Source organism: Amia ocellicauda, chromosome 20 (genome assembly GCF_036373705.1).
Source record: "Amia ocellicauda isolate fAmiCal2 chromosome 20, fAmiCal2.hap1, whole genome shotgun sequence".
NCBI lineage: Eukaryota > Metazoa > Chordata > Actinopteri > Amiiformes > Amiidae > Amia > Amia ocellicauda.
The window spans coordinates 24,793,089-24,815,030 of NC_089869.1; the positions used below are offsets into that span (position 1 = coordinate 24,793,089).

At 54.8% G+C, this 21,942-nt stretch overlaps 1 protein-coding gene across 7 annotated transcripts in view; it reads left to right on the forward strand.

Moving 5' to 3' along the window:
* Positions 1–2,108: 2,108 nt before the first annotated feature.
* tacc2 (transforming, acidic coiled-coil containing protein 2) overlaps positions 2,109–21,942 on the forward strand; it is a 59,358-nt gene continuing 39,524 nt past the window's right edge. For 3 of the 7 annotated variants that reach the window (XM_066693702.1, XM_066693703.1, XM_066693704.1), the window contains exons 1-5: positions 7,016–7,653; positions 8,527–8,589; positions 11,746–11,930; positions 13,012–13,158; positions 14,547–19,982. In XM_066693702.1, the coding sequence (XP_066549799.1) occupies positions 7,621–7,653; positions 8,527–8,589; positions 11,746–11,930; positions 13,012–13,158; positions 14,547–19,982 (5,864 nt within the window). In that variant the 5' untranslated portion in view covers positions 7,016–7,620. Of the gene's footprint in view, positions 2,209–2,232; positions 3,072–7,015; positions 7,654–8,526; positions 8,590–9,363; positions 10,098–11,745; positions 11,931–13,011; positions 13,159–14,546; positions 19,983–21,942 lie in introns of those variants that run through there. The other 4 variants (XM_066693701.1, XM_066693700.1, XM_066693705.1 and 1 more) reach the window with 4 other exon arrangements.

Here is a 21,942-nt window from a genome sequence, read left to right on the forward strand (position 1 = left end):
AATTAGTATTCTGTAACGGAATACATTTTAAAAGTAACCCTCCCAACACTGATTCAAACGCACCGCTCAGCTGCACTAAGATGTTTGCATGCAGTGCAATTCCAGCGTGGGAATTCAAATGTGTCCATCCTGAGTGTATGTGAGGCACCGCATGTTCACATGTTTACAGCGGAAACTGCGAGGGTGTGGAAAACCGCAGTAAATCAACAGGATTTCCCTGCCGAAAGAGAAAATCCTCTTACATGGAGTGTTTACAATCTCCAAAGGCGTATGGCTGTGTCCAGTTATGTACTGGTGTGTTTAATCCAGTTGAGTCGTGTGCGAGTCTGAAAGGAGGCCATATGCAGCGGAGAGCGCAATCCGGGATTAAGAGGCTTCCCGTGTCATGTGCACCGCACTCTCTGCCTGTGCGGCTCTGGTCCAGTGCGGGTGTAGCGCATGAAGGGCCAGAGCAGGAGTCTGTGGGCCTGGGGCCAGCGGAGTGGGTTCAGGTAAGAGTGGGGCTCTGTGCTGTGTGTCCAGTTCACTCTGCAGAGGGTCATACTGCAGGGATTGTGCCTGGGAACTAGAAATAGATTTACTCTCTCTGCCTGTACTAGCTCTGGAAAAGATTTAGACCACCCCAAGTTCAGAAATCAATGTGAAGTGGTCTCTTAATTTTTTCCAGAGCTGTATATTCTGGTGACCAAGTTTGTTTTTCCTGCGATGCCATAACTCTGTGCTGTGCTGTAGTTTACCACAGTGTTACTGAGGCAGGGTGGCGCTGTGCTGTAGTTTACCACAGTGTTGCTGAGGCAGGGTGGCGCTGTGCTGTAGTTTACCACAGTGTTACTGAGGCAGGGTGGCGCTGTGCTGTAGTTTACCACAGTGTTACTGAGGTAAGGCGGCGCTGTACTGTAGTTTACCACAGTGTTACTGAGGCAGGGTGGTGCTGCACTTTGTGTATTATGTCTGTACCCAAACTGCTGATCCGGAAGAGTTCAATATAAAATTAGCCTCTCAAGTTTTCGCTGACCCTGTGTTGCTCCAGGTGTGCAGACGTGCTCGTGTCTAATCAGTAACAGTAGGAATGTTATTCCACCGTGGATGATGGTTATTTGCTGCTGTGATCTGTCATTACCAGCTGTAGCCAATGCCGTGCCAGGGGATGCCCCCCTCGGAGCTTGAAAGGGTTGTCTTAAAAACGCCCCCTGTTCGGAGACTGCCAGAGGGATTTCCCACTTATCTGTCCCGGCACGCTTGAATTTTAAATATCAACCTTGTGAAGGGGCTGAGCTTCCTGTCCCTCATTAGAAAGGCTGTCCAGGTGCCAGGGTGCCGCTGTGCCGCTGTGCCGCTGCCGGGGGCGCCGTGCTCGTGTTAGCAGTGCGCTCTGCCTCTCCATCCCGCGCAGCAGTGTCTTCCTGTCAGGCTTATCCAGTCACAAGGCGCTGCGCTCGGCTGTGTGCTTTGGAGGGTCTGTCGTGCAGAAACAGCCTTTCATTTCCTTATGCAAGGCAGGCTTATATAACAGCACGGGAACATGTATGTTGCATGCCCTCCCTGGTGTAAAGCGTGCATGTATGTAGCTAATGCTATGTGGCAGTTAAAGGCTATATTCGTCATGCACCCGTGATATCATGTTAGAATAACAAGACTGCACTGCACAGAAAACTCCCCGGCACACTTTGGCTCCGGCCCCAGGAACAGAGGGGATGGAAGTTTCTGCAGAAACTGACCCTGCTGCCGTTCTGGACCAGGTACAGAGATGCATGAACAGAATGATGTGTTATTCGTGCCTTGGTTTCCTATGTGTCCAGTGTGGACAGTGTGTGGAGGGGATGGGTCGAGCTGCAGTGCTGTGTTTACACTGCAGAGGGGACGGGGGTGTCGTAGTCTTCGCACCTTCACAGCCCCCCACTGCCCCACCGCCACGGTGGAGCAGGAATTTAAACTGTCTCTGTGTGACTCTGCCAGCCCTGCCTGATACGTATCGCTTTCCAAACAAAACAAACAAACCCGGGGCTGGTCCAATACTTTCTGCTAATGAGGAAAACAGCTAATCTAGTTTTTCCAGGTCATTACCGTAGGGCGTGTTTCCCGTCATACAGGATAATTTACATGTCCTGTGTTTTCAAGTGCTGTTACATTGCACACGTCTTCCAGCGGCGGTGGGTCACGCTCCTCTAACTCTGTGTCGCCAGCGTGAAGGGTGTCAGGCTTACATGGGTGAGTGTGCATTGCACTGTGCTCTCACTGAGGGCCGGTGCTCCTCCCAGTTTGGGCCGTGTTGCCGCTCCATGTGGGTCTGCCAGTGCCCAGGACAGCTGCAGTGTGGGTCCTGCTCTTGCTGGTGCTGTGGGTAGATCCGTACTGCAGCTCGGTGGGTTCTGTGGCTACAGATTTTGTTTTACTACAGTTTCCTCCTTCGTGGCACCAGAGCCAGTCGACTCATTAAACTGGGCGTCCGCAGGCTTCGGGCAGAGACATCCGGAGCTCAAACACCAGGTGAATTCGTATCCTGGGAGGTTTGAGGTCGTAGCTGGAACAGGCCTCAACTTGTGTGTGTTGTGATGCTATGGCTGATTTGCTGTGACGGTGTGTTTGTTGATGTGTTTGTCAGGAACTCCAGCCCGTGTGATGAGTGTCAGTGTGAGTGCGTGTGTGTGTGTGCTTGTTGGCACACCTGCCTGATCTCTGAGTGCTCTGTGTGACGCAGTGAAGGACGCGGAGCGGGGGGGCACTGTTTTCCTGGCCCTGCTGGTTTGTTTATAGGGTTACCTAGAGCCGGTCCCCCCCAGCTGACTCACGGCTATTCTGATCCAGCAGGGCAGCATTCCCATGCGGCTCTGACGCCAGCAGCCATGGCGGCCTGGGCTCTGGTTGCTGCCCCTCTCAGCCCCTCACTGCAGACCCTGCACATTTATAGCAGGCTCCGTGCGTCCTCCGAGGGAGAGCACAGCACCACAATCACTAACAACAACAAATAGTCATAATCGTGAAAGAAAAGAGGTGTGATCCGGACAGCTGTCATCTGAGGAGACGCTCCGGACGTGGCCGTGTCCCGGTGTGGTGATGGGCCGCAGTGACTGGTGAGTGGAGCTCTGGGTTTGTCAGTGTGTCGGTTGTGTTGCTGCACACTGGGTTTATCCACAAGGACGGGAAACTCGCGGCCGATTCCCAGCTACACAGCCCCCGCAGAAAACCATGCAACTTTACTGCAAGACTTAGAATAAGCCAGTCCTGCCTGTTCAAGCCCAGCTGGGTTCTGCCGAATCCCAGTTCTAAGCCCTGAGGCCGTTTGGCAGCGCCCTTAGTGGTTCGGTGAGGAGCTGGCAGTACGGGGCGAGCCCAGCCCGGCCCGCGAGTCAGGAGGGACGGGCGCTGCAGGATCCCTGGTCCGATATGCCGAAGGGAGTGAACCGGGAGTCGGAAGCCACAGGCACCCGTGTCACGCTGTCAGTGTTGGCACAGATATTCCTCGGTACCGATTCTCCCTCAGAGTCTCAGTAAGGATTCTGTTCAGTACCGATATGACTATTGTGATTACTCTTATTGTGTGTATTAATAGTAGTAGTAGTACTGTTATACTGCAGTGTTTGGGGACATGTTGTCATGTTTCACATTGTTACTGCTTCATACAGATATTATCATATGAAAGTGTATTTATGAAAGCAGCGTCACTCGTTCTCCAGTCAGACCTCGGTGTTGCAGGCATCTATAATAGCGTGTGACTCGCTGAGCTCTGACATGGCAGCTGGCTCTGCACTGCAGCCTGGAGATCTATTTTTAGGGTTTGCTTATGGAGGTCAGGGGTTCGGTGCTGCTGTTAGACACTGACACCGGCAGGTCAGCGGCCAGCGCAGTCACATGCAGCACAAACATCCTGTCATGGGACTGTGCCTGCCTCTCTGGGCCTGCCTCTCAGTCTCTGCCTCCCCAGGCCTGTCCCCCCGGGCCTGCCTCCCTGGGCCTGCCTCTCCAGTCATGTGGGTGAGACCACGGACCACTGTAGCTACAGCGAGACCCTCGACAAGCGGAGTTCCCAGCGTGAGTCCTGGAGTACGAAATCAGTGGATAATTAGCTGAGGAAGCATTTTCTTTGGCCCAGTAATCCTATTTCCAGCCCCAGCGTGACTGCGAAGCATTACAGCCTGGTGTTGCATCTGCAGATCTGAACCCTCAGACCCGAGACCCTGACGAGAGGTTTTATCCGAGCACTTTGGCAGGTCGCTGTTGTCATTTTCAATGCAAAACTCAAGAGGTAAACCCAAAACATCGAATCTGTGTCTCTGAGACACCGCTGTTGCCCCACTTCAGCCAGTCTGGGACCCTGTGATCGCAGCCCAGAGCCGGGCCGTCAGCCCAGAGAGACAGAGGTGTGACTGGAGAGAGGCGGCCCGGCTCAGCTTGTTGACACTGTGTGTAATCTGATCACATCAATATAAATAGTGCCAGACAGGCCAGCCAGGGCAATCTGTCAGTCCAGTCAATCTGATTAGACCTGGTGTCTCAGAGCCCTGAGACGCATAGACACACACACACACACACTGACACGTACACTCTGACACACAGACATGCTGAGACAAGCTTGCACACACACACACTGACACACACACACACACACACACACCTGTTCATGCTCACACACACACGCTGAGACACACAGAGGTTTATGCTCACATAAACACACACACATACGCACTCACAGGCATGCCTCAGACTAATATAATCTCTATAATGTATGTATTCGTGTAATTCTTCACTGCAGTCATGTTGTTTTGAAGAGTTGGGAGAGAAAATAAATGGTGAAAACGAATGAATAAAGTGTGCAGTGCAGTCCTGAGCTCGGGCTGCGATGGCTCTGCGCTCTTGGGCTCGGGCCCCCGGGGGAGAGAGGCGCTGAGGCCCTTATTGGCAGGAGAGGCTCGACTGATCGCTTTGCATTGACTGGAGTGAGGGCGAATATGGATTTCCTGCCTCTGCTCCCACCCAGCAGCGCAGGATCGCCGAGGATCTGCCCGAGAGCTGGACAATCACTGTGACACGAGTATAGAGATTGATCTCACATATCATGCTGCCTGGGTCTCTGGCAACAAGCCGCGAGGGACAGGGCTGGCAGCTGTGGGGCACTGAGGGGCAGCGCTGGGCAGTTGTGTCCTTCCTGCTCCATAAGTGAGGGCAGTCAGGCTGAGCCGCAGTAACGCTCAGTGCCCAATTTTAAAATGAATCTTAACTGTTTTTAAAGATTTAGTTGTTTTTAAATCACTAATTGTTTAGGGGTTTTTTGGTTTAGTTTTATTATATTTTTTTGTCAAATACATTGTCCGTTTTGGATTTAATTTTAAATGCATTGGACCTTTTTTGTTTGTTTTTTATTTTTACCTTTTTAATTGTTTCTTTATTTTGTCCAATGCATTTTCAGTTATTTTCAATGTATTTGACTTTTATGTTGGTGAGCAGTTTTGCTTTAATCACGTTTGTTTTGTTGTTTTGTGCACATGTTTATTTGAAGTTAATTATTTTGTTTTTCGTTAAAATCACAAAGATTTTAAAAATTTTAAGTGATTTTAAGAATTGATTTTAAAAGTTTTTAATCATAAGTATTAAAAATTTGATTTGTTTTTATATGTAAATGTAAAATATTATATACAATAAAACAGTAACGCTCGGTGCCCCCAGAGGGTGCTGCGCTCCCCAGGTCTGCCAAGAGGAGCTGCTCACTGCCCTGCAGAACTGCTGCTCTGTTCCACAAACCCAGCCGGCCTGGCACCCGTCCCCTGTGTGTGTGGCCATGATCAGCGCGGGGCCGGGTGTGATCAGAAGTGACGTTAACGCTGTATTTACAACACACCTGCACAGCTGTTGAGGCGGACGGGGGAGAGAGCTCTGCTTGCTGTTCAGTACACATTGACATGCCTTCGGGTCACCCTGTCCAGCACACACTTAATCACGGACTCCTGCGTCTTTATCCCCACAGCATCCGTCCCCTGGCTGAAGACTCGCAGACACATCCTGTTTAAACGCTGTGTGATTGATAGCTTGTTTCGTTCAAGTCAAGTTTTTCTTTATTTCATCCTTTCCAGGGATTTGATGAGAAATGTGAAGTCGGCGAGCAGTTCAGTCTGATCCACGTGGTTCTGGGGATTTATCTTCACTGTACAGACCTACAGTGTTAGTTGTACATGTACAGTTTCAAGCTGAACGGATTGTAAACTATAAACCCTGTTGCTTCCATATACTTTCAAACTGAATTCTACAATGTAATTGAAATGAAACCGCGGCCGTTTAAAGTTCATAAATGCGCAGCTTTACCTTCTCATGTGCTGCTCGTTAACCACGATTATATGATGTGAAGGGTTTAAAAAGCTCGTTACCAACTTCAAAGCCCTTCTGTTTCCAGTGCAGCATAGAGATGCTGCTTGTCTGTCGCAGGGCTGGCATGTGTTAACGGGAAGGAGAGAGACGGCCGGCCATGGCCCCCCAGCACCCTGTGTGGCTCTCGCAGGGGCCCCCGGGGTGGCTTTGTTGGCTCACCCCTTAACTGCCTGAAAACTTGCCAACAGGTGTGACAGCATCTTTTGGTCAACCAAATCAATGAAACAATCTCCCTCCCTCTGTGCGACAGTGCAGCGGTCTGTGTGTCTCTCGTTGTGATTCTGTATTCGTCTGAGGCTGGGTCTGTCGTGATGTTGATATGAGGACATTTGTCCACATGGGTGGACTGAGAGCTCCACCTCTCTTGTTCAGGTGAACAGTATGGGATCCTGGCTGCTGGGGTACACCTTTATAATACCGGGGCCTGATCTGTAGAGAACGCTGCTCTGGTCGTCTCTGAGGCTGGACTAATAGGCAGACCAGGTCTTTGTCCTCCCAGGGAGCCAACCTGCACCCTTGTTACGCTTTAATTTATGGCCAGAAGCCACTTCCTACTGCTTCTCAATCGAGACATGATGGGGAACCAGTCGATCTGTGATTCACTGGTGGGGAAAAGTTCTGATCCGGTCCAGCCTCACGTTCGAGATCACAGCTACAGTCTGCGCTGCTCTTCATTTATGCCATTAGAAATGAGATAAAACAGTTCAATCAGGTCTCCTCAGCCATCGTTTCAAAGCCTGCAGTTTCATTCCTTCCTCCGGATCTCCTGCCTCCTGCCCTGAAGCTCTGGATCACTCAGTTTGCCTTTCTCTGCACGTTTACTAAAATCTCTTTCTAGTTGAAAAATAAACAGGCTTCCAGATATGGCCTAGCCAGCACAGTGAACTTGTGTCCGCTCCGCAGAGCAGGCAGTGTCTCGGAGAGCGAGAGGGAGAGGGAGAGGGAGTCTCTCTCCCGCTCTGAGAGCAATTCCTTATTGGGAAGCATCGCTGCGCTCCTGGCTGGAGAGAGCTGCGCCACTCAGCGCTGTGGGCAAGACAGAGACCTGTAACACACACCCGTCAGGCTCATTCAGCAGAGCCTCTGTACTGTGTGTGTGTGTGTGTGTGTGACATACAGGCACCACAATATATCTAGATGATGCTGTAGATGATACAGATGTGCTTGTTTGCAATGTTGTCGTCCCGTATGCGTTGATTGTGCTGATCTCTTGCAGTCCCAAGCTGTAGGGGCTCTGCTTGTGCGCTGCCGAGCTGAGGAGACATGGGGAACGAGAGCAGCGCCGCGGAGAGGCGGGTAGGTGTCACCGGACTGTCACTTTGCACGTGAGCGAGCGGCGCCGAGCCAGGAGACGCGTCACTGCTTTGACACTGCACTGCTGCCTGGTCCGCTTACATATGAGCAGCCGGCCCGGCTGATCCAGACTCTCTTCAAGGCTCCATCGTGTTGTTATTAACGCTTTTGCTGAGAGCGCACTAATCGCTTTGATTTACTTTACTGATGCTGTGGGGGGGGGGTGACACGCGTGTCGGAGCAGCTGGAGAATGTTTCGGTCGACACAGACTTGGCTTCGCTCTCTCCCACACGAAGGCTAGCTGGCTGAGGCTCCAGAACCGCTGCGCTCTCTTGTTGTTGCAGTGGATTTTCATCCCTGTTTTGCATGATCTTTTTGCACCGTCTAAGCATGGCTCGTATGTGTCTTGGGAAGGGGAAGAGACTGGGCGGGAGGAATACCACACTAAACATCCCAGTGCGTCACAGTATAGGGTGACAAACACAAACTGAGAGGCAGGTTTTGCAGAAGATGCAAACCCCCCCTGTTGTAGTCAATGTCACTTACACTGGTGGTAAGGAGACCCCCCCGCGCTGGGCCATGTACAGACAGAGTGCTGGAGTCGGGCCGGTCTCTCTGTGTCCCTCTCTGACCAACAACCACACCGGAAAAAAGCACTCTGAGGGAGCTGCCAGCACATTCCTCTGGTGCTCTGGCAACGATTCTGCAATGTTCAACTGGGGTTTGTTTCTGTCAGATTAGCCGGGATGCTATTCAACACAATTTCCACCTGCTCGCTCTCTCTCTCTCTCTGGGTCTCGTGGTTAACGGGGTTGATCGAGGTACACAATGCTGTGCGTCTCAGCGGGTTAATGTGTGACTGTTTTCTGTTGTAGCCCGAGGGAAGTGCTGCGGAGAACGTGGTCTTGTTTCCCCCCCAACAGGCGCTGGAGACCCAGGTACCGTGTGGCCCCGGGCTGGGCGTGGTGGGTCGCTCAGCCTGTCGTCCTCCTTACCCGCGTGCTTGACCTCTAGTCATAACATAAGAAAGTGTCCAATCGAGAGGAGCCCATTCGCCCCATCGTGCTCGTTTGGTGTCCGTTAATAACTGAGTGATCCAAGGATCCTATCCGGTCTGTTTTTGAATGTATTTAATGTGTTTATGTTTGAAGCGTGTTTAATTTCTGTGTTTGACGCACGTGATGACGATTATTGATGCACTGGGCTTCGAAACCGTTATTGCTGCTCAGATAGCTGTTGTGAAGGGGCATTGCTTTCATTGCATTGCTAGTGTTAAATCCAGCCTCTCTCTCTCTCTCTCTCTCTCTCTCTCTCTGTCCTTTGAGACTGAGGGCTGGGCTCTGTGTTCAGGGTCTCAGATTATTGCCATCCTGCACAACACTGGCCCTTTTGATTAAATGTCTCCCTCCCCTCGTTGGGAGCAGCCTTTGTCCCTGAGATCTGGCCCACTTACACGCCGAGCTCACGTTTCAGCCCAGAGACGGGCCACGGGGAATATTAATGTTCCTCCAAATGGGGATTTAGGGGAGAAATGTCAGCAAGGCCCGTGGTTGCTTCTGCGGCCCTAGTGAGCCGTGCAGGGCTAAGCAGAGCCTTGGGGGGGAGGCTGCCAGTGCTCTGTGCCCCCCAGGGCTGAGGGCTCGGTGCTGACAGACCCCTCCCGTGACTGTGACCCAGGGGGACTCTTCAAACTCATTTCACTATGACTGTCATTCTGTTACACGCTTGCTTGTGTGTATATTTAGGCTTTGTATTTTGCTGTTGTGGGAACCCCTGGGTGTGCTGTTGTGTCACAGCTGAGGCACACAGTGAAGTGACAGACACAGGGGCATGCCAGGCTGCGGGGCGGGGGTGGGGAGGCAGGCAGGAGCTGGAGCTCAGTCTCAGAAGGAGAGGCTGGCAGACTGGGAGAGAGGCAGGCCGTCTCCCAATAGCAGGCTGCAGCCTCCCCTCGCTCGGCTGAGTTCAGTCAGGTTGGCAATCCCATCTGAAACCTGATTCCCGGACGCTATGGGGGTAACCTTTGGCCTAATTCCCAGCATTCACCTGCAGTGGGATTGTAGTGTGCCGTCTCTGAGTGCAGGAAGTGCCTGAGCTCCAGACAGTGGCTGAGCGAGAGAGAGAGAGAGAGAGAGAGAGAGAGAGAGCAGGCAGTTCACAGAAGAGTGTGAGAAGTTCCTGCCCCGCTCTCCTGTGCTCTCACACTCGCCTGGCACTGAAGGTAGGAGCGAAAGCGGAGGCTGGGATTCACTTGCGACTGTCCAAAAGCTGTGTCTGTGGCGGGGAATGTGGGGCTGTGCCTGAGCAGAATGCCTCTGTGCCGGGGCATGTTGTAGCTGCCAGTAAAGACTCGCCAGCTCAGCCCGCAGCTCTGTGTACCTGCGGCTTCTCTGACACGCTGTTGAACTGAAGGTCTTTCCTGCCAGGATCCGGTGTCTCGGCCCCGGTAAGTCTGTAAACACTTTCCACAGAGTGAGGGACAACTGCCATTCCCACAGAAGCCCACACGGCCGCCCTGCGGTTGCTAGGGATGTGTTGGTTTAGCCAGACAATGGCAGTAATCAGGAGCTGTTTTGGAAGCACAAAACAGAAGGAGGTTATTTAAGGGCTTGGCTTTTCCGCTTCATTAGCTGAGAGGTGCGGGGGCTGTCTGGAAGAGTAGGGGCTGTAATTAATACCAAAGCCTCTGGGAATCATTAGCCCGGCTCTCTGGACTGAGGTCCTGCTCCAACGCTGTTCTTCTGTGTCCCTCGGCGGGACGAAGGTCCTGACCGCGATCTCTCCTGATCTGCAGCGGCTACAGTTTGGTCAGTTCATTGTTTTGAAAAATGACATTAATTTGAGTAGGCAGAGCTGGAGCCGTGCGCAGTTTGCTGCTCTGGGAGGCTGCTCCTCTGCCCAGCTGCTGTGTGTTGGCGGTACCGTTTCTGATCCGGGTCACCAGGAGTCGGTGGTGGTGATCTCTGCGCTGGCCTCAGTGATGTTCACGTCAGATACGGGCAGTCTGGTCCTGCAGAGAAATGATGGGAAATGAGTTTAAAGTTGATAAAGGACAGTACTGTAATCACGAGAGTAACTCCATGGCTTCTCACAGGAGTGTCCGGAGAGACAGGCTGAGAGGGGCTCTGTCGCTGTGGAGGCTGAAGCAGTGGAAACAGTCTATTTAAGTTAAACAAACTTGCGCTGCTCTGTGGGGGTTGGTCGTCCTGCCGTAGAGCTCACAGTGCACAGGTGCTTAATCAGAGCAGGATTGTGCTGGGAGAGTGAGTGTCTAAGGGGTTAAATCACAAGCTCCCATTCAATCTTCCCCTTTCCTGCACAGCGACGCACTGACACATAATCACAGGCACTCAGAGTCACACACACACACACACACACACACACACAGCGACAGAGGGGCAGACCTATCAGCTGTGGTCTCCTCTGTCACCTGAGGAGACATGGGCGACGCCTCCACCTGTCTGCTTTGCTGAGAACAGCGCTGGGGAGTTACACCTCCACGCACTCAATTGCTCCTTTCTTCCGTCCAGCCGCCTGCGATATTAATCAAGCTCCTCCATCTGTTCCCGGCTCAGGTTCCCTTGTCCCGGAGCCGCAGCAGTCACACAGGAGCCTCACAGATTCGGCACACGTGTGTTACAGCCCCGGCGCATCCTAATTGCTCGCATGTCATGTGGTGGTAACCTGATAGGCGGCTGAGTCCTCGTCCACAGATGGGCCGCTCTCTGTGCACTCGGTGATCTGAGTGGGACGTGGGGGGCTGCAGCTCAGTCACTGCCACTGCGCTCTGAGTGCTGGGAGAGTGTCGGCTGCAGAGCCAGGGGTCGGGCCGAAGGGAGACGGGAGGCGTGCGTCTCCTTTGGGATTCTTGCAGGGAGTGTCCGCTGTGTCCAACCGCAGTCGCAGGAATCCCAGCTAGCAGGCTTTGCGTGGCTGTTTAACTGCTCGTGTGCCACAGCTTCCCGAGAGCACTTTGTCTCTGGCGTTTTGTCAGTGTGGTCCCTCCAGTCTCTCTGTCTAGAACTGCACGTACAGTGTGCTCTGTGTTCTGCCCGGTCCAGTCGGCTCAGTGCTGTGTGCTGTGTCTCCTGCAGACCTTCCAGGGCGACCCAGCGAGTGAGAGGACAGAGGACCGGTGGGAGACACCCTCTCAGCCAGAACAGAGAAGTCAGCCCCCACGGGACGTCCCAGAGACCAGTGCGGAGTGGACGGCTCTGCAACCCCCAACCCCAGGGCGGTGCGAGGATCTGTACACCTGGGACAGCACCCAGCTGGGCAGGTAGGACCCTGTGGTGGAGCTCTGTCTGCGCAGACACAGCCCAATGTCTCAGATCTAACTGCTACCCTTACGGAGGTTTAGTCGCCTGTCAGCGTCTCTGTGGCTTCGTTACTGATTTGTAACGCGTGAGCATTGCTGTGCGTGGGTTTGTGTTGTGTTAATGAAACCTCTCCGTTCCCTCCCCTGATTTCCCTTGGCTTTCCTGGACCTTTAAAGCACTCCTTTCAGTCCAAACTCCATCAGGTTATTTACACTCATTACTGCCCATGCCGGCTATAAATAGGATACAATCGACTAATTGACTAATTGCTTGATTAGCTAGACCAATTAAAGTTGTCGGCAGCTGGTAGTTATTTGTGTGGTTAACAGGTGCGCCTGGTGAATTGTCTTCTGCTAGAGATTTGCTAGATAAGTTGCCGGACATCACTGCCCAGCTGTGTCCCTGACTGCCCGACTGCAGCCACAGGAGGCCAGGGTCAGAGGTCGCCCATTACAGATAGTGACAAGAGGCCTTTGATTGCCCGATACCGTCCCTCTGATCGCCAGCTGACAGCGCATGGAATAGCCCTTTCATGTGCCGCTCCCTCGTTAGACGCTGAACTTTTGCCCCTTCCTGCCGCCACTCCCGCCCTGCCCGAAGCTCTGGGGTCTGGGCTGTGCATAGACAGCCCTGTCCTCCCTCAGCGGCACACTTCCCAGTCAGGATCTCGGGAAAGTTTTTATTTTTTGTTCTCTGAAGACATTCATATAGCTGCCGTGAACCTCGGTGACCGGTCACTCCAGATCTGTCTGCCTGTCAGTCTGTCTGAGATCCGTACGGGCCTTTCTTCATGTGTTTTAACCTCAATGATGTGTTTGAAACTGAATGGGATGATAAAATAAGTGGGGAGAGTGCAGATTATACCCCAGAGTCGAGGCTGCCACTGTGCAGACTGTTTACCACAGGAGCCGAGAGCTTCTCCCACAGACGACTGAGGGCTGCTGCAGAAGTAACTGATTTAGTAGAAACAAGAGGTCTTATTTCTCTGTAACCAATGTGTGTGTGTGTGTGTGTGTGTGTGTGCGTCTGTTTGTGTGTTAGCAGTGAGGCAGGGGCCGTGCAAGTTCCCCAAGGCGGAATGAAGAGGGAGCCGCAGGCGGGGGCATCTCTCAGCGCCTCAAACCCCCTGCTGGAGGGGCTTTGGCAGTTCGAGGAGGGCCGGCCAGCTGTGCTGGGACTGATCCCGAGGTACTGCCTGTGCCACGCCCACCCCGTGTCTGCAGTGTGTCGTCAGTGTGTCTGCGATGTGTGCAGCATGTCGCTGGTGTTGGTTCTGTGTGATACAGTATTTATAAGAGCTGTCTGTCGCACGGCCTACTCTCGGACCTGTGCCCCACCCCATCACCTCATCAACCTCGGGGCAGGAAACGCTTGTGAGGGGAGTTAATGGGTCAAACTGAGGGTGACGCGATGAGAGGAGGGGTATGGCAGGAGCCTCAGACAGTCCCATGTCCATTGAGAGACCTGTCAGTGCTCTGTGCTTGTGGAAGACAATCCTGCATCCAGTGTGACAGACGTGTCAGTGCTCTGTGGCCGTGTGATGTGGCCGTGTGCAGGCGCTCTGTTGGCAGTATGTTTGTGATGTGAAGGATGACGTCGGTTCTCATTTGTCCTGCGTTTTAGATCCTCACCTCAGATTCAAAGACCTGATCTTGCCAGCACACACACACACACACACACACACACCAGAATAATAGTTAAACACATTGTTCCTTCCTCAGTGTATCAGTCACATGTCCAAAAGTCCAGCAGCTGCTCTGAAAGGAATGAAAGGCTTAAAACGATGGCGTAAAACAAAAAAACAAAACTGACTGATGTTCGGCCCAGCTGTGTTAGGACAGACCAGAAGGAGGGATTGTCCTGAACTTGACCTGAGCAGAGACTAAAGCCCGGCCTTTCAAGTGGGAGGACATGTCCAGCTTTCTTCTGCTGAGAGTCGGCCTCTGATCCAGGGACCCCCGTGTCACAGCGCTCTGCGGACCCCTGTAGAGAAACACGGAGCACTGCGACCCACGGTGGGGAGGCGGGCTTCTCTCATCTGAAGAAGCGCTCTTTCTCTGCAAACCCCACACAGCAGCACAGCGGCCAGGTGTTTCTGCCGTGAGACGGCCTGCTGCCCGATGCTGCCCATGGAGACCTGCGTTCAAATCCTCGCTTTGCCGGAAGGATGGGTGCTTTGGTTATTCGTGTTGTGATGGGGGAAGCTCTGGGTTTTATCCCCCTCCATCTTTCCAGTTATGTGTGTGTGTGTATATATCTAAGCTCAAAGACTCTAAAATGCATTTAAAAGAGTTAGCATGACTGGTACGCCTGTGGTATTGGAGGAGTTTTCCTGTGCTGTGAATTAGAGACGCTGTGGACCTGAAGCGTTTGCTCGTGTTTGCAGTGTGAGATCTTTGCCGGCCTAGGTTTGCACTGTGGTTCTGACCGTGTGCAGTGTGCATCGTGCATGGTTTTGTGTTGTGGTGTTTCATTTGCAAGGGCCTTTGTAATGACTGCCGCATGGACAACCCTGTTATGGCTCAGAAGTCATTGCCGATTCTAACGCATTTAAACTGGTTTCCACCGTTTGGCAGCCCTGTCCCGGACGGCCCCAGCACCCCAGCTCCCCCCAGGGGCTCCCCTGCGCTCTCACCCTCTGCGCTCCTGGACAGGGAGCTGGCTGAGGCATTTAAAGAATGCGAAGCACAAATGGGATCGTTCCACCTGCCCGGTCCCCCTAATCCCCCGAGGGAGTCAAACCAGTCCGTCCGACTGCCCAAGGGCTCTGACGAGGAGCATGGCGCTGGGATGAAGCCCGAAGACACGGAGCCGGGCCCCAGCGCAGCAGACGAGGAGCCTCCTTTCACCAGCTTCAGGGAATACCTGACCGGGATATTAGAGGCGAGGGCCAGGGTCGAGGCGGCGGAGACTCGGAGGGAGTTTAAAGCCCCGGGACCCGGCTCTGCGGGGGAGGGGGCTCCGCTTGCACTAACCAAGCCATTAGAATTCCTTGAACAGCTGAGCGGCCAGGAGGAGACCAACATCTGCTCAGCACCTCCCGCTCCGGAGCGCCAGGATCATCTTACTGCTGGGGAGAGACCACCTGACCCCCAGCCGCCCACCCCCTTCTCCCAGCCGGCAGACACAGGCGCAGGCACAGATGGCTGCAGGAACCTAATAGCTGGAGGTGAAACCCTACCCGATTATCCCCAAACAGGGGGCGCAGGAAATGACAAAAATGCGTCTGCAGCATCTGCTGAGACTCGGGTCAGCGACTCCTGGGTCAGAGATGAGCGGCCTGCTGTCAGTGCGGGAGCGCAGAGCGGTGTCCGTCTCGGCCCGGACAGCGAGCTGGAGCCCGGTCTCCCTGCGATGCCATGGACAGCCCCCGGACTGCCAGAAATTAAGCAGATGGACGCAGGAACCTCCTGCGTCTCTGAAAAGGAGAATTGCGATTCTGTAGAGACAGGAGCGCGGCAGGATCGCTCTGAAGGCAGGGGCGGTGACTCTGAAGGCAGCTGTGAGTCGATGTTGTGCAGCTTAAACTCTCCCTTCACAAGCAGACAGAGCAGCTCACCTGCAGATGCAATGGGGATAATCACGGGCTTCACACCCCCCGGCCAGCAGCCCCCGAGCTGCAGCATCGAACACTTTCATCACATCTCCGATGGAGAGAGAGACAGGAGCCCACAGGACAACACGGTGGGAAACGCGGCGAGCCCAGCGGCTGGGGAAGGCATGTCGAGCAGCCCTGCCACGCAGACGGCAGAGTTTCCACCAGGTCTGACTGCGCAGGAGGCCAACTGCGACATCACACACCCCCACCCCGAAGACAGGGACAGACATAGCGAAAGAGACGCACATGAAGCGCTCTGCCAGGAAGACGGGGGGACTCTGCTCAGAGACTCTGGAGCTGCTGACAGGGGGGTGTCAGGGACAGAACCGCTAGATCCACCTGCTACCGATTCACCTCCCAGGGATTTATCTGCCAGAGGCTCACCTCGCAGAGATTACCTTCACACCCTGTCATTCAGCTGGGCTGGAGGAGCCACGCAGCCTTCTAATTGCACCGTGCCTGTCGGCCCCCAGAGGGCCTGTGATCCAGCCCCCTGTCAGTCAGACTTCATAGAGCCGAGTGTTGGAAACGATCCTCGTCACGCTGGGGGGGGGGCTCACCGCGAGCCGCTGGATCAGACTGAGCACAGCGCCGGCACAGAGCCCCCACAGCCCCCGCCTGCACTGCGACCCCCCACCGCACCTGCCTCACACACTCAGCCTGCTGCCTCTGCAGACGGCAGCCTCCGCGCGGGTGGGCAGAGCGGGTTTAATCAGGGGAATATTTCAGTGGGATTAGCCAGCAGCTCGGAGAGAGCGCCGCCGCGAGGGGCTGGGCTCAGCCTTCCCACAGACAGCCACACATGCAGCCCACAGCTCCCCCGCTGCCCTGACGACACCCAGCAGCTCGCAGCGGGCCGGAGAGAGAGAGAGAGAGAGAGCGACGGAGAGAGAGAGCAGGCAGTGCTGCTGCAGCGTGACGACGCGTCTGGCTCTCAGTCTGTGACGCCACGCCGTGGAGCTGCGGATGCTCAGGCAGGAGAGACGCTGCAGCCTGATTCACAGACAGCAGCAGCAGCAGAGTGTGTGGGAGACGGAGGAGCGATGCTCAGATGCTCTGGCTCCAGGATGACTCGGGAAAGGGCTGCGGTGCTGGCGGTGAAGAGCCGGCCCACGGGCATCGTGCAGGGCTCCAGTGTGCTGGGCAGCTGCGCCTCTCTGCCTCCTCTAACTATCCACGAATGCCTGCGCCATCCAGTCAGCGAGAGCAGCTTCAGCTATCAGGGATTATATGACAGCGGCAGATCAGTGCTGGTGGCTGAGGACGTGATTGACAGCGGGCCCAAACAGAGAGAATCAGAAAACGAGAAGAGCCAGGCTGTGCCGGGGAGCGGTGCAGGGGACGTGTCGCTGAACAGCGCCGGCGGCGTCGCAAATCAAGTGGAGCTTTCAACCACGAGAGCGACCACAGCTCAACCTGCGAAGAGTGCAACCGACGGCGACCTGAGAAGCCTGCCAGGAGCCACAGCAGAGAGTCACGTCGACCGCTCGACCGGCCCCATCAGCGTGATTGATGAGCTGCAGGGAGGGAGGAGTGCCGAGGGCGCCGCCAAACAAAAGACAGAAGCCGTAAAGACCGGTGGGGGTGACGTGAATGGAGCTCAGAGCCTGTTCCCTGCCTCGGAGGAGGGGGCCGAACCAAAGCAGATGCTATTAAGTGCCGAAGACAGAAGGGATGATACCAGCCCACATCATGACATCCTAGAGAAGATCTGTAAGCCAGACACGGCCCAGGCTGGAGCGGACCTGGTCACGTCACATTTAAGTGCCACTGCAGCCCCAGCGTTGCCCGCAGGTGCCATGTGCTTGGGCGGAGACCTAGCAGTGCCTGAGCACCCCCCTGTGGGAGGAACGGGGGGTGATGTAGGGTCTCAGAGTGATACTGTGCCCAGTTCCTCCCCGTTCCTGGAGATACAGGACCACCGCGCCACCGTGCCTCCACCCCGGCCTCCCAACTGTGAGGATTTTATACTGGAAACAGAAACTTGTGCCAACTTAACCCACAGCGTGCCAGGAACTTTCCCTAGTCTCGATGGGCAGAGCGAAACCCTGCCAACACCCATAGAGCTGCAGCACAGTCCCTCTGGGGCTGTACCCGACAGAGACACAGCCGACAGACAGGCGCCCCGTGGTGTGGCTGCAGTAGCCTGCGCCCCCGTGAGCAGTGCGGACACCAGCCACAGTGCCAGCACACTTGAGGTGGACACAGTGACCCTGGGCAGAGACCGTGGTGTGCAGGACGATGCCCTGGTCACAGACAGCTCCCCTCAGGAGTCGTCCAAACCTCCATCGCATCCCACAAAACCCCTGGAGGAACAGAGTCTACCACCCCTCCCTGGCTCTTCCCTCCCATCGGAGAACGGGGAGGTTGTCTGCGTCCTTGTCTGTCCCTCTGTCCCTGTCAGCGAGGGACAGCTGCCACCGTTTAATGTCCCCGTCCCAGAGGATGAAATCGATGGGCAAAGCCCTGTTACTGGACCAGCCCCACTGGCCCTGGAAGGCAGTGCTGCCACTGAATGTGGGGCAGGGAAACGCAGTGCTGAGGGCATAGCCAGCGGTCCCCCACTCCCCCCTCCGTCCCTAAATAATCAGAGCAGTGCCTGTGAACTGGACTCTGGAGAACCAGAGAACAGACACATCAGACCAGCTGACAGCAATCAGACACCTGGCCCGGACACCCCAGTCTCCAGCTCAGGGGTTACAGAGGGTGCAGCCAAAGAGAAAAGCCCTGCAGGTGAAATAATCATCAACGAGGAGCTGCAAAATGTTGATCACAGCACAGAGAACGCAGAAATCACACCGAGGCCTGTCCTGACCGACCACGACTCTCTTTCACAGAACCAGGACATGTCCCCTGCAAAACCTCTCCCACATCCTGCGTGTGCCGAGGCCCATTCCCTCAGCACCGGCACAACGCAGCAACAGAGTTCTGACGGAAGTGACGTTGCTCTCTGGTCTGATCCCGGATTGGGCTCTATCACTGATGTGCCAAGTGACCATTTGGGCTTTAGCGAGAGCTCGAGTGTGTCTCCAGTGCAGAAGACCCCTGGAGTCTGCCCGGGCCAAGGTGCTATAGGTCCTAAAGGAGAGGAGGATCTGTCCTCACAGGCAGAGGAAAGCAAATCCGACCCACAGCTTATCGCCGAAAGAACACAACCGCCACAGAATCCCCTGGAGTCGAGTGATGCTAAAGCCGAGAGGGCATCCTGCCAGGACCTGCCAGAACACACTGAGTCAGAAGATGTTCGCGCTGCCAGCAGACAGGGGGCTGTTCCAGTCGCTCAGTTTTCAGGCAGTTTACAGCCCACACACACCTCTCAGGAAGCTGTGAAGCAGCAGCAGGATTTACTGGACCCTGTATATGAACCCACAGGCATATACGGGACAGCGGGTGGAGCCGAGCGCAACTGGCAGGCATGTAAGAGTGTGGGGGCAGGAGAGGACATCCAGGTGCAACCTCCTGACCCGGAGAGTGGGCGAGCCACTCCAGAAGGGAAAGAAACGCTCACTGAGTCTGTCCCAGTCAAATTAGACCCAGAGCTCAAAGAAGTGCCTCAGAGTGAAAACTTTCTACCAACAGCCAGCAATGGCAAGGTGCCGGGGGCCGGTGACTGCACAGCCTCTGTAGCCCCTCTTGACGATGCTGAAGAGGACAGCGCTTCTGTTGGGGATGCAGGCGGTCCAGCGGGGAAGACTAACGGTGCACAATGCGCCTCGGAGACGTTTCCCGAGAGAGAGAGAGTCACGGACCGCAGCCCCACTGATGCCCAGTTGGCTGTGTTCCGACCCACCCCCGCTCCTGATGCCAGGGGACCAGAACCTGTCCAGCTTCCTCCCGAGCCGTTCTGTCCCCCCGCCAGTGAGAGCTCCCCCCGGCAGGCCTGTCCAGCAGAGACCGCCCCTGTGGAGCCCCAGCGCGGGGAGGGAGAGAGCCCAGCTCCCTCTGATGCACAGCAGGATGCCCGCAGTCAGCAGCCCTCAGAGAGCCTCACTCACCTGGGGGAGCAGCCCTCGGGTCCTGCGGGAGACCGAGGAGGCGCTGCCCAGAGCCCTGCTGCTCCAGACACTGCGGACCGCCCCGGGGCCCTGGAGAGTGGGGTCCAGGCTGCGGCCCAGCCGTGTCAGGGACCTCCCGCAGTGGCTGTGGATAGGCTCCCTGCCACCCCCAGTGAGACGCCCATCCCTGGGCAGAGCCGTGAGGATGGGCAGGATGCTCACACGCAGGACAGTCCTCACACAGAGCGCACGGATCCCTCTGGCTCTGCCCGTGCCCCAGCCTCGACCCCCGCCATCGAGCTCCGGCCCCCCAGCAGTGGTGCCCCCACCACATCGTGCCTAGCAGCCCCGCCCGAGGCCCCCCAGGAGTGTGGACCCCTGTCTCCCCTGCAGGACAGACGCCCGGCCCCCGCTCAGAGGTACCCCGCCACCCCGTCACCCCACACACCCCCGACACCGCCTGCTCCAGGCAGCTGGGGAATACATTTTAGGATTCTAGCATCTATGTGAAATGAATAATGATAATAATTATCATGTAAGAGTGCATTCAGTCCGATCAGTTCAATTCCTGTATTCTTCCTCATGTGAATGTCTGTCTCCTTTTAGAGGGTAGAGATTTGCTCATAAAGCTGGGAGTTTCTCTCTCTGTGAGGCGGGGGTCTCCCCTCCAGAGGCGCAACAGTTTGAGATTGGAGAGATGAGCTCTCTCTGCACAAGATGTCATGAAAATAATGGTTAAAGCAGCTGTGTTTGAGCTGTAGATATTGCTGCGTCTCTTCAGTCCTCCACGATCGTTACTGTATGACGTGCTCTCTGGCTGGGGCTCGGCAGTACGAAGTGAACTTGTGCCCTGAAGGCTAGATTGAGCCGCTTCAGAACGGGCCGAGTGTGACGTCCAGCGCGGGACAGATAAGTGTCTGACCTCTCCCTCTGAGATGGGCTTTGTTCCCAGACACAGACGCTCACTCTTTTAACATTGAGGAAACAGTCCCTCCACACAGCTCTGCAGCGTTTGAGCAGCTGTGCTCGAGTGGTTTTTATTTTGTGTAAATGGTGGACAGTGAATGCAGATCTGTTTGCTATTTGTATTTGATTAGAGATGCCCTGTGGATTAGAAGTTTGAGGCTGGATTGTAACGGGAGAAACACTGTAGCAGCTCAGAGTTGCTGTCCACCCAGAGTGGTTCTATGACACCGTGCCGGGGCGGGGGTCACTTTGTAGGGAATGTATTTCTAGGTTGTGTGGAGACTATCGAGAGTTAATCCAGAATAGAAACTGGAAGCCAGGAGACTAGGGCTGTCAGGCTGTGGCTGCAGTCCACACCTGTTGTCTATAAATAAACACGAGCACCGTGTAAAGGGAGGAGGGTTTTGTGTGTTTTTGTAATACTTTTTTTTTACCTTTTCTGAAAAACTAAGAGGAACTTATCATTATATATAACGTCCCCTGACTATAGTCCGCCCAGGGTGTGTGTGTTTGTGGGGGGAGCCTCCTACACAGTCCTGTTAAAACAAATCTGCATGTCATGTCATATTTCAGGCCGTTATAAACTGTTTACTTTAAATTCCCTCAGGCTGGGACTTACATTGAATGTCTCTCACACACTCACACACACACACACACACACACTCAGTCAGATAGACTGAGTAATCAAATCCTGCCAGATTAACTGAAACAGTTTCAGTTTTGAGTCTGGAGAATGTGTGAGGACTTTAGCCCGGGGTGAAGTGTGTTGTTTGTGAACGTGTTCAGACTCCGCCTGATGACCCGGCCGGCTCAGAGTCCGCAGTGGGGGCTGGGTTGGACTGGGCAGGGCAGGAGCTGCAGTGGGCTTTACTGGGCTTTAACTTCAGTTCTTAAGAAATTATTTTGTATTTATGTCATTTATTTACTGTTGTGGTGTGGTGGACAATTCCCATGGGCAGTTGTTGTGCAGTGTGGCGAGAGAGGCAGCTGCCGGGCGCCCTGGTGGCGGTGGGGGAGTGTCACCCTTTACCCTTGTACCCCTGTGTCCTGGGTGCTGGGCTTTGTGTGTGTGTGTGCGTGTGCGTGTGCGTGTCTCAGCCTCGGCAGTCGTGACAGGCGCTGATTGACATGCTGCTCCTCATTGGGGTGAAGGAGCCCCGTATGAGGAGATTCCGAGCCGGGTGCGGACTAGGAGCGTGCCGCCCCGTGCACACATGTCCTGGATTGCAGGAAGCTGATGTCACTGGCCCAGAATAAGCAGTCAGTCAGCAAGCGTGTTCCCCTGGAGCCCTGTAGGCCAAACTCACGAACCCCCCCAGCACTCGGACCTGCTCGTGAATGTGCTTGAGTGTTGATCGGTTCTTGGCAAATAGCAACTTTAAGTGTGTCTGTGTGTGAGACAGAGAGAGGGTG